This window comes from Bubalus kerabau, chromosome 19, assembly GCF_029407905.1.
Source record: "Bubalus kerabau isolate K-KA32 ecotype Philippines breed swamp buffalo chromosome 19, PCC_UOA_SB_1v2, whole genome shotgun sequence".
Lineage (NCBI taxonomy): Eukaryota > Metazoa > Chordata > Mammalia > Artiodactyla > Bovidae > Bubalus > Bubalus kerabau.
This window is the reverse complement of record NC_073642.1, coordinates 65,608,309-65,622,942: the sequence shown is the minus strand read 5'-3', so window position 1 is coordinate 65,622,942 and position 14,634 is coordinate 65,608,309. Positions and strand designations below refer to the sequence as shown.

Below are 14,634 nucleotides of genomic sequence, written 5' to 3'. Positions count from 1 at the left end.
GAGCCTGCTTCCCCTGATTGGGCCTGGCTCCCCGCCGGCAGGGCCTGCCCTGTGCCCCCTCGTGGGGACCACACTGAGGCAGCATTCTGGCTGGCCCCAGGTATGGGCAGAGGCCCATGCGGCCCTCGGCCCATGCTCTTGCCTTAGCCCGCCCCTGCCCCGGTCTGCCTCACCCCTGCTCCAGCCTGAGCCCACACCCTCACCGGCTCAGATGTGAAGATGAAGGGGTACCATGGGCCGGGGAGATGGCGGGTGGACAAGTGGCCGGACCAAGGGGTGACAGCCCAAGTGAAGGGCAGCTCTGATGGTGTCTCCAGGACGTGGGGCACAGCCTCTCCTGGCTAAGCCAAGGGCTGATGGCACAGGTGAGGGGGGGAGGCCTCAGCAGCCCCTGGCCCAGGGAGGGGCTGTGTTGGGATGGGGGTCCAGGTCTCCCAGAGGCAGGCAGCAGGAGGGTGCCTGCGTGAGAGAAACACAGCCCCCCTTGGAGATGTGAGGCTGTGGAGGCCGAGGACCACCCTGGGGGCGGGTGTGGTGGGGCTGGGAGTGGCCCTGAGTGGTCTGACCACTGGGATGGCCCAGGGAGGAGACCCCTGCGCTCGATGCTGGAGGGGAGCGCCGCTGGGCAGGGAGCTCCGAGAGCCCAGCTGAGCCCTCCCGGTTGCCAGGCGCTTATCTGACCCTGCCCAGAGCTGAAGGTGGGCCCAGGGCTGTCAACCGTCCTGGGAGGAGGCAGCCCAGCAACCGGGAACACCCCGTGGACACCTGCCAGCCCCCGTCCCCACGGCCCCAGGATTCCTGGACTGTGGGAGGTGGGAGGAGCTGCAGAGAGTGCCTCTTGGAACTGTGGGTTGAAGCCACTCCCCTCCTGACATGCAGAGCAGGCTTCCTCTGTCTCTCAGTTGCTGGGAGCATGCACTGAGATGGACTATGTCCAGCCTGGCCAGCAAGTGGTCCTGTTGTCCTGAGGCAGGCTGGGGGGTGGTGGCGAGGGCTCCTCCCATGGCCCCCAGAGTACGGCTGGGCCAGGGCCTGGGCACACTGCTGTCCTGGAGGCCGGGGGATGGTCACAGGATTTCAAAGCTTTCCTACTAGCTGGGGCCACTCTGGGCGCAGGGGCAGCAGTGGCCAGCGCTGAGGGCCAAACCCTTTGTGGCTCAGCCCTGCATGGTCTGAGACATACCTCTGATGGGCACAGGGGCTGCAGGAGACTGGGGGCACGGCAGAGGCCACACCTGCTTGCCTTGCCTTCCAGTCTGGCTGAGCCCGAGTCACAGGGTCCCATCTGTGAGGTGGGGGTGGGGGTTTGAGCAGGTGCACCTTCCTGGCCCCTTTGATGCTCCTGCACGGGCCCCACACAGGGCCCACCTCCCTGGAGGAGGCTGGCCAGGGGCAGCCCCAGGACTCCCGCTGGAAGTGCCTGAGCTGGCAGCTCACACCCCGTCCTTCCTTGCCTCACTCCCAAGGCCCCCGCCTTGACCCCCCTACTCCTGGCACCACTCTGAAGACCCTCCCCCAAGAAGAGGCCTCCCCAGCCAGGCGCGACCAGGAGCTGGTGCTGAGTGAACAAGCCAGAGCCGGGGTGTGGACAGTAAGCGTTTATTACCACGTGGACACAGACGGCTTGGTGTGTGGACAGACCCTCACCGCTGGGATGCGGGGAGGAGCCGTGTGGAAGCGGCTGCCGCTCCCGAGGGCACCTAGGAGAAAACTTTGAGACCTTCTAACGAGGTGCGTGACTTGGGGTGTCTTCTCTATGAACCCAAAGAAACGTACACTTAAATAGGTAGATATAAAATACAAAAAAAGGCGGCAGGCCTGGCGTTCTGTCAGGTTGGATCTAAAAAATCCAGGAACTGAACCTTTCTCCTCATTTTAATATTTATCACAGGTTAAGACTTAAACGAAGCATGTCCTGGCTTCAGCGCGGGCTGAGTGTGCCGGAGGCCTGGGCGCTGGGCTCTGTGGGGTCCCCGCCGTCAGGTGGCCCGGGTCATGGGCGGCATCGGGGGTTCTGGCCTACGAGGTGCTGATCCCGCTCAGCTCCTGCCTGATGGCTGAGGGACAGGACAGGAAAGGGCTCAGTCCCTCAACTGCCCACCCAGAGGGCTGCGCCCACTGCGGCCGCTACAGCAGGTGGAGACCAAGGTGCCCCCAGCCCGCCCCGACCCCTCTGGCCCATGGCCTCCTGAGGCAGGGGTGCCCAGCAATAAAGTGGGGTTAACAGTTGGCCTCTGTGTCTCTTTTTGTTGGCTCCCGCTCTGTTTCCCCTCTTCATTCATTAACTCCTTATCTGCCCATCCCAGCCTGGTAGGGGACTGGACCAACAGGAAGTTGAGCACTCTCTCCTGGATCAAGGACAGGGCGTGGCTGATCACCCAGCCCTGGGCAGGAGTCTGGGTCTGCTGGCTCCCAGCCCCCGCCTCCCTGCTCTGTGGGCTTAGCCAGCCTGGCCCACACCTTTCCTTTTCCTCTGGCCCCAGATCTGAGCCGGCTGTTTCAAAGGCTCCGGTGGGGAGTGGACGGATGGATGTGATTCACTGGGACGAGGCCCTGCCCCCTGGAGCTGCACGCCTGCTCCCCAGGCCAGCAGTGCCCGGCGGGCTGTGGACTCGGTCAGGCCCTTAGGCAGTTCTGTGTCTTCTGGGGCCCTCTAGCCACTGGGAAGGCAGCAGTTGCCCTTGTAGCCCCAAACTCGGGGATCGGAAGCAGCAGAATAAAGAGAGTGATCTAAGTCCACGGGATACTAAGATCAATTACAGATGGTTCAAAGCTGCTCTGGACTAGCGAACGCACCCTTCCCGCCACTGGCTCATCCAGGAGGGAGCCTGGGGGGTGGGGTCAGACTGAGGTGCAGACCGTGAACACATGCTCACACTTGGACAAGTTCCTTAATCTGTCTGGGCCGCCTCAGTCTGCCCAACCAGAGAACTGGGAGGCTGGTGTGGGCTGTGGGGAGGAAGAACAAAACCCCTCAATACAAACCCTCAGCCTCTCGGCCCAGGATGGCCTCACTGGCTGGGCCCTCCTGACCCCTGGCTTGCAGCCCTGGGCACAGGCACCCCAGCCCTCCCCAAGGACCCTTGGTGTGAGCCTGGCTGGGTGCTGCCCCGTGGCGGGGGTCGGGGTGGGGGTCACCCTGCCACTCACCGTCGATGATCTCCTCCTTCACCTTGTGAAGCTCCCGGACCACCTCCTCGAGGATCTCCTGTTGGGAGCAGGGCCTCAGGGTGAAGGTGGCAATGGTCACGGGCAGGGGAGGCCGGGCTCCCTTCAGAGCCATGTCCCTCTGTGTTCTCAGCTGCCCTCCCATTGGGGAAGGGTGTGTGTGAGGAGGGATGGGACATCCTGCGATGCCTCAGAAATACTTGGGCAAAGCCAGGGCGGACCCACCCAGAGGCAGGCTGGGAGGGCCCAGAGCCCTTTCCTGGTGAAGATGGGGCAGGGGCATTGAGGCTGCACGTGGCTCCCCGCCCCCGTCCTCCCCGCCCCGGCTCCTTCAGACTCTCCAGACAGACCCGCCCACCTGTTTCATCCGGTCCAAGTCTAAGGCATCCAGGGCCACGTCGTTGACACTCCCTGCCGGCTTCATCCTGGGGAGAGGGCGGCAGGGTGCGGTTGGGTGGGCACCGGGGGGCTGAGCTCGAGAGGCACGTGGGCGCCCCAGTGCTTGCCCGTTGAGGGCCTGGCTCTGCCCTCTTCAAATGCTGCTGCTTTGGCGCTTCAGAAAGGACTCTCACGCCCCGTCTCCACCTTGAGAGGGCCTCTTGGATACCGTGACCATGTTTCCCAACCCAAGCGTCAGGACCTGGAGTCTCCCGACTTGACAGTGCTCACACGGAAGCACCCACGTGTGTGGACGGCATTCCGAGCCACACGCTCCCTCCCCTGGGAAAAGGATGCTGATAAGCTGGTTCTCAGAATAAGGGCTCTGATCCTGGCTAGACCACAGCCTGGGGAAAACCAGTGATGCTGGCATGAAACAGGAGACAGCTGCTCAGCCCCGAGTAACCCACGTCTGACACGAACCAGCGGCCCTGGTGTTGGCAACCGGCTCTGCATCTGGTTTTGCTCTTCTCAGGCAGAGGGTTTGGTTCTGGGGACTGTCCTTCTCTGACATTTCTGAACTAAGCTTAGCTGGCTTGAAATTTAATGTTTCCTGCACACGAATCCTCCCTGGGAAGTCTCAACAGGGGCTTCCCTGGCGGTCCGGTGGTTAGGACTTGGTGTTTTCACTGCCAGGGCCCAGGTTCGATCCCTGGTCGGGGAACTAAGATCCCACAAGCAGCACAGCATGGTTAAAAAAAAAGGAAGAAAATTTTGGCAAATGCTTTCACCTGGCCTTGCAAAGGAGAATCATGGTGCCGAGGGAACACTTTCTGGATTCAGTCTCTCTCCCCACGTGGAGAGAGGGGCAGGTTCAGGGAAATGACGTGGCCAGAGCCGCCTACAGGGATCATGGGCCTGACAGCCGGCAGACACACACTGACTGGGGGAGTGGACACGTGATGGCAAACACACACGTGAGAGCCGGCGGACACACACATGAGAGCCGGTGGACACACACGTGACAGCCGGCAGACACACACTGACTGGGGAGTGGACACGTGACAGTGGACACACACGTGAGAGCCGGTGGACACACGTGAGAGCCGGCAGACACACACTGACTGGGGAGTGGACACGTGACAGCCGGCAGGCACACACGGGGGGAACTGGCATGACCGCCAGGCGTCAACGCACAGATTGGTCGGGCCGGTGTCCTCCACAGCGGAGGAGAACCAGCAGGACACTGAAGCGCCGGTGCGCCGTGACGGAGAACAGCGTGGAGGGGCCTCCACGTGGGCCAGCGATCCCCCTTCTGGGGACACAGCCGAAGGGAATGAGCTCGCTGCTCCCAGCAGATGGCCGCACCCCACGTCTGCTGTGGCGCTGTTCACAAGTGCCACGACATGGAGACCACCTGAGTGCCCACTGACTGATGAGTGGATGAAGATGATGTCCTATCTGTATCTACGTGGGTGTGTATGCACACATGTGTACATGTATAGGTACACGTCACACACATTTATATAATCAAGTATTCCACGACGAGAAAGAAGGAAGTCCTGCCGTTTGTGACAACATGGACATGGCGCTGAGTGAATAAGCCAGAGAGAGACAAATGCTGCATGATCTCACTTATACGTAAAATCCAGAAAAGCCGGTATTTAAAATGGGTGAACAACAGGGTCCTCCTGTGCAGCACAGGGAGCTCTGCTCAGGGCCATGTGGCAGCCTGGGTGAGAGGGGAGTCTGGGGGAGAGCACAGGGAGCTCTGCTCAGGGCACGGGGCAGCCTGGGTGAGAGGGGAGTCTGGGGGAGAGCACAGGGAGCTCTGCTCAGGGCACGTGGCAGCCTGGGTGAGAGGGGAGTCTGGGGGAGAGCACAGGGACCTCTGCTCAGGGCCATGTGGCAGCCTGGGTGAGGGGGAGTCTGGGGGAGAGCACAGGGACCTCTGCTCAGGGCACGGGGCAGCCTGGGTGAGAGGGGAGTCTGGGGGAGAGCACAGGGAGCTCTGCTCAGGGCACGGGGCAGCCTGGGTGAGAGGGGAGTCTGGGGGAGAGCACAGGGAGCTCTGCTCAGGGCACGGGGCAGCCTGGGTGAGGGGGAGTCTGGGGAGAAGGGACACAAGCATAGGTATGGCTGGGTCCCTTTACTGTGCAGCTGAGACTCTCACAATGTTTCTTGTTAATTGGCTATACTTCAATACAAAATAAAAAAATCTTGAAAAGCCAAACTCATGGAAACAGAGACTGGCCTGGTGGCTGCCAGGGGTGAGGCGGTCAAGGGGCGCACAGCTGCGGTAACGAGGCAGACAGGCCGTGGGGGTGAACGGACAGCACGGCGGCCACGGCTGGCGGTGCTGTGTTGCGGACTTGGGAGGAGCGCAGCAAGGTCTGCAAGTTCTCAGCGCATTCACAGAGGAAGGTGACTGTGCGAGGTCACGGACGTTTTAACCTGCCTGCCCGCGGTAATCATTTACAGCATCTAACGCATGAGGCCATCGTGCTGTGCACCTTGAACTCACACAACGTCAGATGTCAATCATCTCAGGAAAGCTGGATTAAAAACCACTGAATGCCATGTAAACAAAACTTTAGTGGTCCAGTGCACATACCTGGATTAAAAAGGAAAAAAATAAGGTGCCCCTGCACATTTCTGGATGAATTCAGTGAAGAGGCCAAACGTGGTCCTGACTGAGTATGTAAGTAATTTTGGATCCTGGTGGGGAAAGAGGTCCCCTTCCCTGATGTAGGTTCAAGTCCTTGTTTCAAGAGCAATTTTCCAGGGCACCTGGACAAACCACGTCCTCTCTGGGCCTTGGTCCTCCCCTCTGAACAAACCCCCACCACCCCGACAGTGACCCCAACATCTCTGCGGGCCCTACAGCGGCTGCCCCCAGGGCACCATCTGTGAGTCTAGGAAGCGCTCCAGCTTGGAGCTGCAGAACTTGCTATCCCAGTGGGAACGCCTTGGACAGTGTTCTCGCCCTGAAAGGGACACCTGGCTGCTCGAAATTTGGCAGCCTGTCCTTGCTCCACCAGCAGGAAGCAGCCACCTCCGCCGAGGGCTGCAGGCCGGGCCTGCCCGCCTCACCTCCCGGGCCCTGCTCTGGCTCCCGCCTGATGGGTTCACCTCCTGCCTCCAGCCAGGTGAGCGGGCCAGAGAGGCACTGCATCATGGCGCCCTAGCCCAGGGCGCACAGAACGCGGCCTGTACGTGGACAAACCCAGGCTTTCCCCCTCAGTGTGCCTTCCTCTGCCCTCCCCACGCCCTACGCTCGTCAGCCACGCTGCTCTGCTTTCTTTTCTCTGAACTCGCCAGGCTGGTGGCAGGCTCGGGGGCTTAGCATTTGCCGCTCTTTCAGCTCGCAAGTCCGCCCCCATACTCTCCGCAGGGCGGGCTCCCCTCATCCGTGTCCGCTCAAACACCGCCTCTGAGAAGCCCCCTTGCTGAAGCCCCTCTGTGCCCGGCATTGCCCACTACAGGACCCTCAGTGTCTTCCTCCGAGCACCTGTGGGAACGCATGGTTGTGTTGTCTATGGGTCTTTGCACACAGAGACAAGCTCTGTGCAGGCAGGGACCTCAGGCCCGGCCGAGAAGCTGGCTGACTCGGGCCCCACATGGGCCCTGGCCGACACTGGGACGGCCCTCCCTGAGCACCCGTGAGTGTCTTCACTGCTCCCGCAGGGCTGGCCAGAGCTGTCTCTTGGCTGACTTGGCCAGACCAGGACCAAGCGCCACCTGCTCTGGGCTGTTGCCTCTGATTTGTGACGGACGTTGGAGACACCCCTTAGTGCGGGCTCTAGAAGCCTGCACATTCAGGCCACGCTCGGCCCCTGGTTACGATCTGATGGCCTGAGGTTTTTTTGAGCGACCTCTGTTGCAAACAACCCATCCCATTATCACGTCAGCTTTTGGTTTGGGAAACGTGGCCAGCATCTCCCTGGGAAGATGCAGAGGAAGCAGAGGAGGGCGGTGCGGGGCCAGCCCCGGGACTGCGGGCCGCAGGGTGCAGCGAGGGCTGGTGAGGGGGACTTGCTGCATGCGGCTGCCATCCACGCTCGACCGCCCTGCGGGGGGTGAGCAGACCTCCACACGGGGTGGAGCGAGCAGAGGAGGCTGCAGAGGCCCCCTGCCTAGCCGGGTGTCCCGGCTGGTGAGCCCAGAGCTGGGACTGCACCTCTGCGGCCCCCCACCAAGGAGGGTGAGGAGGAGCTGGCCTGCCCCGTCCCTCACGACGCACAGCCCGCCCTCTCCCAGAGATAGCTGTTAGACGACAACGCGGCAGGGGCTGGGGTGTTAGTCACGGGAGGGGACAGAGGAGGTCCCAGAGACAGGTGGTTCGGTACCTAGAGTGAGGCTGCGACTGCAGGGGGCTCTTAGCTTCGGGGCTCTTGGCCACAGATGGGGTTCTATGCAGTGGGCAGAATGAAGCAGAGGTGAGTTGGCGCCAAGGCCCACCTGGGCCCCCACCCCAGGGGCAGTGCGGGCTTCTAGGGCAGCTCACCTGGACAGCGAGGAGGACACGGGCTTCTCCGCTGAGCCGCTCCGCTCCCAGGGCTTCCGGCTGGCCTCTGTCGGTGCACGGCACGGACGAAGCGCCTCAGGGCTGGGAGTGCGCCCGTGGCCCCGCGCCCCGCAGCATCCTAGGCAGACGGCCCCGCCCCGGCTCCCGTGGCCCATGTGGCCCTCGCAGGCCTGGCACCTGCGTCTCCCCAACTCAGGACAGGAGCCCCTGCTCCCACGACTTGGTTGACCTGGTTTCAAGTCCTCTCCCCATGGCTAGGGCTTTCCTGGGAATGTGCGCTGGCTGGGCAGGGAAGCTCTGAACCAGGACCTCCAGAAGCAGCCTGTGCCCCCAGCAGTGGGCCAGGCGGGTACAGGAAGCCCCTTGCCTGCACCCTCAGCACAGCCCACGCCTGCCTTTGGGAGCCAGTGGCCCCGCTGTCCCTGAGCTCCATGGCTTTCCCCACACACTGCTGCTGGCTCTTTCCCAACCTGGCCTTGGAAGTCGATTTGTCTTTCCTTTTTCAAGTGCTCTTTAATTGCATTTCACTTTACTACAAGAGGTCCACTGAAGTGAATGAGTTCCCTGACTTGGCAGGATGAGCAGAGAGGCCGAAGGGAAAGCTCCCTGGGGCAGCAGGGGCCAGCCACTCGGAGCTGAGCCTGGAGGCCGCGGGCGGACCCTCGCTGGGCCTGCAGGGCGGACCCGGGAGCAGGACCACACCCGAGCTCCAGCACGTGGCCCTGGGCGCGCTGCTTACACGCACTGAGCTTCTAACTGGGAACTCGCAGCCCCTCTACTGGGATGTGACACTCACCAAGAATCGTGGCACTGCCTGAGGAGAGGCCACGGAACCCAGCCTCACTCGGAGGCTGATGAGCCAGCAGAGGGGCAGGACGTGAGGCCCAGGTGGCCGCAGAGCCGTGCCCCAGCGAGCTGCCAACAGTGGGCATGAGCCTCTCGCCGCTGGCTGGGGTGGGGCGGCCTATTTTCTCTCTGTCCCCCCACCCCCACCACACGCTCGGGAGCACAGGCCTGGCTGAGAGCAGACCCTGAGATGTTTGTTGAATGACTGAGGGACCAAATGCAGTGGCATCTTCCCACCACAGAGCCTGAAGGTGCTCTTCTGACCACACCCCTGCTCCAGAGCTTGCACCAGGATAGGCTCGGGGCGTCTGCTTTGCAGGCCTCATCGGGCTGACCGCTCAGTGAGCAAGGCTCCCTGGTGTTTTGCAAGGAGCACGACTGCGGCACTTGCGTGCTCCTCTTCAGAGCAGGGCCCCAGGCCGGGAAGCCCCGGGCCCATCGCCCCCACCCCGCCTAGGTGTGCGCAGCCCGCTGGGGAAACAGCTGGACAGGGCGCTCTCTCCCCCAGGGTGTCCTGCACGTGCTCAGGCTCCGACTATAGGCGGCCGCTGACGGGGGCCGGGGGGGCTTCCGTGCAAGACGGCAGGGCGCCCCGCCAGCACAGCCTCTCTGCGCATCCGCCCAGTGAGGCCCTGGGGGTCAGATCGTCTTTCTGTGAGAGCCCCTCCCACTCTAAGACCCCACACCTGGTGCAGGCAGGCTGGGGCCCCTTACCTGAGGAGTTGGGAGGCTGCTGGCTGGCTGCTCGGGTCCCCGGAGATGGAGAGGTGCTGGGCTCTTCCTGAAATGGAGGAGAAAAGCTCTGCTGTCGATCTGGTTAGGAAGGCCGGCTGGGTGGGGACCTTCAGGCCAGGTCATGCAGGAGACCGCAGTTTTCCAAATTATCCAGTGAACGAGTGTTACTTTTACAGTGAGACCACCATTGTGCTTCACTCGTGAGAAGCCCAGGCGGTGCAGGGAGGTGGCCCACCGCACAGCAGTTGGGGAAGAAGGCTGCAGGGAGACACAGCAGACGAGAGGCAGGGCGACTGCTCACTCCTGGCCTCCACACTGAGCACTGACCTAGCGACCATCAGGAACCCCCGTATTTGTGGGGTGCATGAAGAGAATTCTCGGAGTTGCTGATTCAGGGGCAAAAGAATGTGCTAGGCTGTGGGTCTCCAGAGGAAGACCCACAGGAAGACCCTAGGAAGATCTCCCAGGCCTCTCGCTGTGAGAGAGTGGAATTAATGAAATTATGGAAATCAACACATGTGCCTGGGGACCAGGACCCAAAGGAAACACGCCAGAGTGGGAGACATTATGGGTGAAATTAGAGTAACTGGAAAATAAATCAGAAAAAAATTTTATCATCATCCTATTATTTCAAAAGTAACTAATAAGACCGCTCCCTATGAAGGAAAGCTCTGCCACAGTTGCAAGCCGGGAAGAGGCCCCCCGGCCCCTGCAGGCCCCTCCGCTGGCCGCCTCGCAGCCTGTGCTCTTCATGGCTGGGACACATTCTCAGAGCCCCGCAGCCAGCAAGGGGCAGTAGCCCTGCCCAAGCCACCTGACTCCACATTCAGGGGTGTGGGGTTCTCCCGAACGTGGAGGGCTCCACATTTCCTTCTTGAAACCTTGGACACATTCAGTGAAGATCTGGAAAACACTGAAAAGTATAGAAACGAAAAAGCCAGGGACTCCCCTGGAGGTCCAGTGGTTAAGACTGACTGCTTTCACTGCTGAGGGCCCAGGTTCGATCCCTGGTTGGGGAACTAAGATCCCCAAGCTGTGTAGTACGGCCAGAAAAAAAAAGAAAAAAGAAAAGCCAGCTGCCGGTGTCCCTGGCCACATTGCACTCGCTCTGCTGCGTGGGACTGTCCTGGCCCTGGAAGAGGCTGCTCCCATGTGGGCGGGGCCTCCCGACCACACGCAACCAAGGCAGCAGCCTGGAGGCCTACGGAGAAAGGGGAGTCAGAGGAGGAAAACTCTACCCTTGGGGTCAAAGATTTCTCCTGGATCCCTGGGATTTGAAACCTACTCTTTTCCTAGTGGCTCAGACAGTGAAGAATCTACCTACAATGCCAGAGAACCTAGGTTTGGTTCCTGGCTTGGGAAGATCTCCTGGAGAAGGGAATGGCAACTCACTCCACTATTCCCGCCTGGAGAATCCCACGGACAGAGGAGCCTGGTGGGCTACAGTCCATGGGGTTGCCAAGAGTCGGATACGACTGAGCACTTCCACTCCTTTTCTTCCTAGAGCCCAGGGAGCTGGGGCTGGCAGTGCTGGCTGAAATCCACCAGTCTTTGGAGGCCTCTGACTACCCCTGAGCTCCTGGCCACACAGGCCTCTGCACTTGGAGACATTCAAGCAGAGTCAGCTGGATGGACTCCATACTTGGTGCAAGGCACACGGATAGTGGAATATGCATGCGTGATCCTCGCAGGGCTCACAATCCTGCAGCAAGGTGCGAGTAAACGAGATAAATATGTGTACTGAGAGCGGAGCAGAAGCACAGCGGGGAGAGGCGCCCAGGGACCAAGCTGCAGGGAGCCTTACTTAGTCTGGGGTCTGGGAGACCATTTCTCAGGAAACAATGCTAATGCAAAGATGTGCAGACTGGGGAGGAGTCAGCTGTGGGGGCCGAGGGGGCTGCGTGTGCCTAGGTTGGGGGTGAGGAGGTGGGAAGGCCGCTGGCAGGGCTGGAGCCCTGGGCCTCGCCTGGCGAGCCTCGCCCAGTGGCACGGCAGTGAGCATGCCCTGGCAGTGGGTGGCCAAGTTTCTTTTGTCTCCTCCTGCCACTGGGATGCGACCTGTATGCTGTCTGCGGTCAAGGTCAAAACCTAGTGGTTTCAGCAGGAACCTGTTTGTACAGGGAAAGCTTAGCACAGGACAAAAGCGTTAGCCGTACTAGGTGGCGGCAGGTGTGTGGAGTTCTGGGTGGACAGATGGGACTCCAGGATCCTGATCCGGACAAGCGCCTGAGGCTCGGGGTCCTCTGCCCAGCTCATCCGAGGCTTTGCTGGAATCGATGGACTCGAGTGACGTCTTTTAGGAGTAGAAATAAATAGGAACAGCCCTGGTCTTGAAGCAGACACCCCCTACCGTGACTGTACCCGAGTCTGTCAAGGAAGAGACTTGTCCGTGTGTCTGAGCTTCCCAGGCTCCAGGCCCTCTTGTCATGACACTCCTGGCTGGATCCTGCTTCTCTGCCTCCCCCCTGCCTCCCCCATGAGGCTGCCAGATGCTCAGTGAGTGCCGACCTGCCCCGTGGTGCAGGGGGATGGACAGGAGTCCCCCGCCCTCCTACAATCGCCCAGTAAAGGATCCATCATGTGACTGTCCAACCCTGGGCACCGCGGGGCCTGGTGTGTCCACATGGCACGGGAAGCTGGGGTAGGCCGGTGGTGGGTGCACTTACTGTTTGGCTTTCGTCTTCCTTCTTGTCAGCTGGCTTGTCTGTCTGGGAGGCTGCTTTTCTCCTAACACAGAAGGGAAAAAACACACCATCAGCCCCGGAGGTTTCTACACTGACTGGACACCTCTTCTGTGCGGACACAGCTGGTCCTCAGAGGCCCCTTGCTGGGGTCTAACCCGTTTCGTGTGAAGGAGGTTTTTTTTTTTTTTTTGGTCCAGGCACCTATCTGGGGTGATGCCTGAGTGAGTGTCTAGGCCTTCTGTGCTGGTCCCAGGACCCTGGATGCCAAACTGGTCTGGCAGGAGGCGTGGGGACACTTGCATCTCTGTCTACAGCACCTGAGGGGCAGAAGGTTGGTCCACACCCCGTGCCGGTCAGAAGAGCTGGGTGACAGCGATGGCCCCAGAACACCCAGGCCTGACCGCCAAAGGCAAGAGAGCCCCCAACTCCACAGGCCACTCTGCGGACATCCCATCTGCGGGCCGCCTGTGGGGGGAGGAGGCCTGCCCGTCTCCCTGAAGTCCCTTGCCTCGGAGCTCCGCAGCCACAGCCTGCCAACCCAGACGCCACAAAGAGCTGCTCAGGAAGGAAAGGCTCCGACAGACGCCTCTAGTCAGGACAGCAACCCCCAGGGATGAGCCCCTGCTCAGACACCCTGAAAACTACCTGCTCTCTCCTGGCCACACTGGGCACCGACATCGGGCTAATTCTCAAATCCACACACAGCAGCCTCTCCGAAGCTGCCAGAACACTGTGCTCAAGAACTCCCAGTGAGCTGCCCATCAACGGGGAAACTGGCGATGGGTGACGGCCACCAGCGGGCTGTCCCCGTCGAGGGACCAGCCCACGCTGCAGCCTCCTCAGTCACATGCGGGCCCCTTCTTCATCGGCTCATCCCAGGAAGGTCGGGTCCTCCCAGAAAGCCGGGAATCGTCCCCGACATCTTCCTCCCGACAGCGTGCCCGCTCAGTTCTGCCTCTGCATTTGTTTCTGGGCTGGCTGTCTGGTCTTTATTTCCAACGCTGGGTGCAAGCACCCTGGCTCCTCCCTGGCCTGCCACTGTGCCCGTGACACTGTGCCTGCTCAGAGCCAGGTTTAGTCTTCCAAGAAAACACAGCAGACCAGGCCCCTCCAGTCCCGTGGAGATTTCCTGTGCCGAGCACCTGTGGGCAAGATGCCCCCGCCTGGGAAAGGGTGTGGGACAGCCCTTGGAGGGAGGAGGCAGCAATTCTGCCAGGACCTTCATTCAAAGAAACAGCCCACGAGGGCATCTCCTCATTGGCTCCACTCGACATCCATGAAGCGGGGCTTCATGGGGCAGCATGACAGCTCCTTGCCGGTCGTGTGGGGTGTGTGTTCACTGCGGGCCCAGCTCTGCCACCAGCCATCTGGCGTCTCCCTGGCTCCTGGCACACTGGCCTTTTCCTGTTCTCACGAAGCTCCTCTCCGCGTGGTCTAAACCATCAAGGCCAAGCTGTCACTGTGAGTGCACTCGCGTTGCACTTGGGCTGAGTGTGCACATATCGTTTTTAAAGAAAACCTATTTTTAACGTGAGGCTCCCCTGGAATGGAATCCAGCCTGCCTGCACGACGAGACTTGCTCCCCGGTCCTCCGGTGCCCGGGTGAGCCAGGCACGGGGCCCCGTCAGTGCGCCCCTGCTGCCACCCCACGTCCACAAGTACAGCCCGAGCTCTGCGACGCCCCCAGAGGGAGCTGACTGATCGTTCCGCCTGCTTGGGATTCAGCTGGGGACCAACCAAGTGCGGATGGGAGCGGAGGCCTGGGCCCTGGAGCCGACCAGGATGTGGGGGCACTGCTGCTCTGTCCCTGGGGGCGACGTCCGGGGCTCTGGCCACCCGGTCACTCCTCCCGGGATCCCTGTAACCCTCTCACAGGACAGGCCCCGTCATTACCCATTCCCCAGGGGGAACAGTTTTCTTTTTCCCTGAGAATTTATCTCTGAAATTATCTTCAAATTTCTCTCTGCTCAGGACGAGGCCGGGACATGGCAGATACTCTGAGACGAACACTTGTTAGACTGAAATGAGGAAGGCTTTAGACTTGAGTGGACTCCTTTTGGCTCGATGTCTCAGACTGACCCCGGAGAAGGGAAAACCTGAGTGACAGTCCCCCTGCTTGGCTGAAGCTGGGGGACAGTGGCTGCTGGTGGGGGAGGGTGGTGCTGTCCACCTCCCGCACCCCTGGGCTGGGCACTGGGCGCAGGAGCTCCCGACAAGCGGCTGAGCTGGTCAGCCGACACACCCACCTCTTGTCTCAGACTGACCCCGGAGAAGGGAAAACCTGAGTCACAGTCC

General features: G+C 61.0%; 1 protein-coding gene across 3 annotated transcripts in view; it reads right to left on the bottom strand.

Annotated features, from left to right (window-relative positions):
- Nucleotides 1-1,583: 1,583 nt before the first annotated feature.
- EVL (Enah/Vasp-like) overlaps nucleotides 1,584-14,634 on the bottom strand; it is a 143,935-nt gene continuing 130,884 nt past the window's right edge. For all 3 annotated transcript variants that reach the window (XM_055555501.1, XM_055555502.1, XM_055555500.1), the window contains exons 8-14: nucleotides 12,322-12,382; nucleotides 9,635-9,701; nucleotides 8,054-8,120; nucleotides 7,896-7,958; nucleotides 3,527-3,593; nucleotides 3,151-3,208; nucleotides 1,584-2,057 (exon numbers count right to left, since the gene is read on the bottom strand). In XM_055555501.1, the coding sequence (XP_055411476.1) occupies nucleotides 2,020-2,057; nucleotides 3,151-3,208; nucleotides 3,527-3,593; nucleotides 7,896-7,958; nucleotides 8,054-8,120; nucleotides 9,635-9,701; nucleotides 12,322-12,382 (421 nt within the window). In that variant the 3' untranslated portion in view covers nucleotides 1,584-2,019. The remainder of the gene's footprint in view (nucleotides 2,058-3,150; nucleotides 3,209-3,526; nucleotides 3,594-7,895; nucleotides 7,959-8,053; nucleotides 8,121-9,634; nucleotides 9,702-12,321; nucleotides 12,383-14,634) is intronic.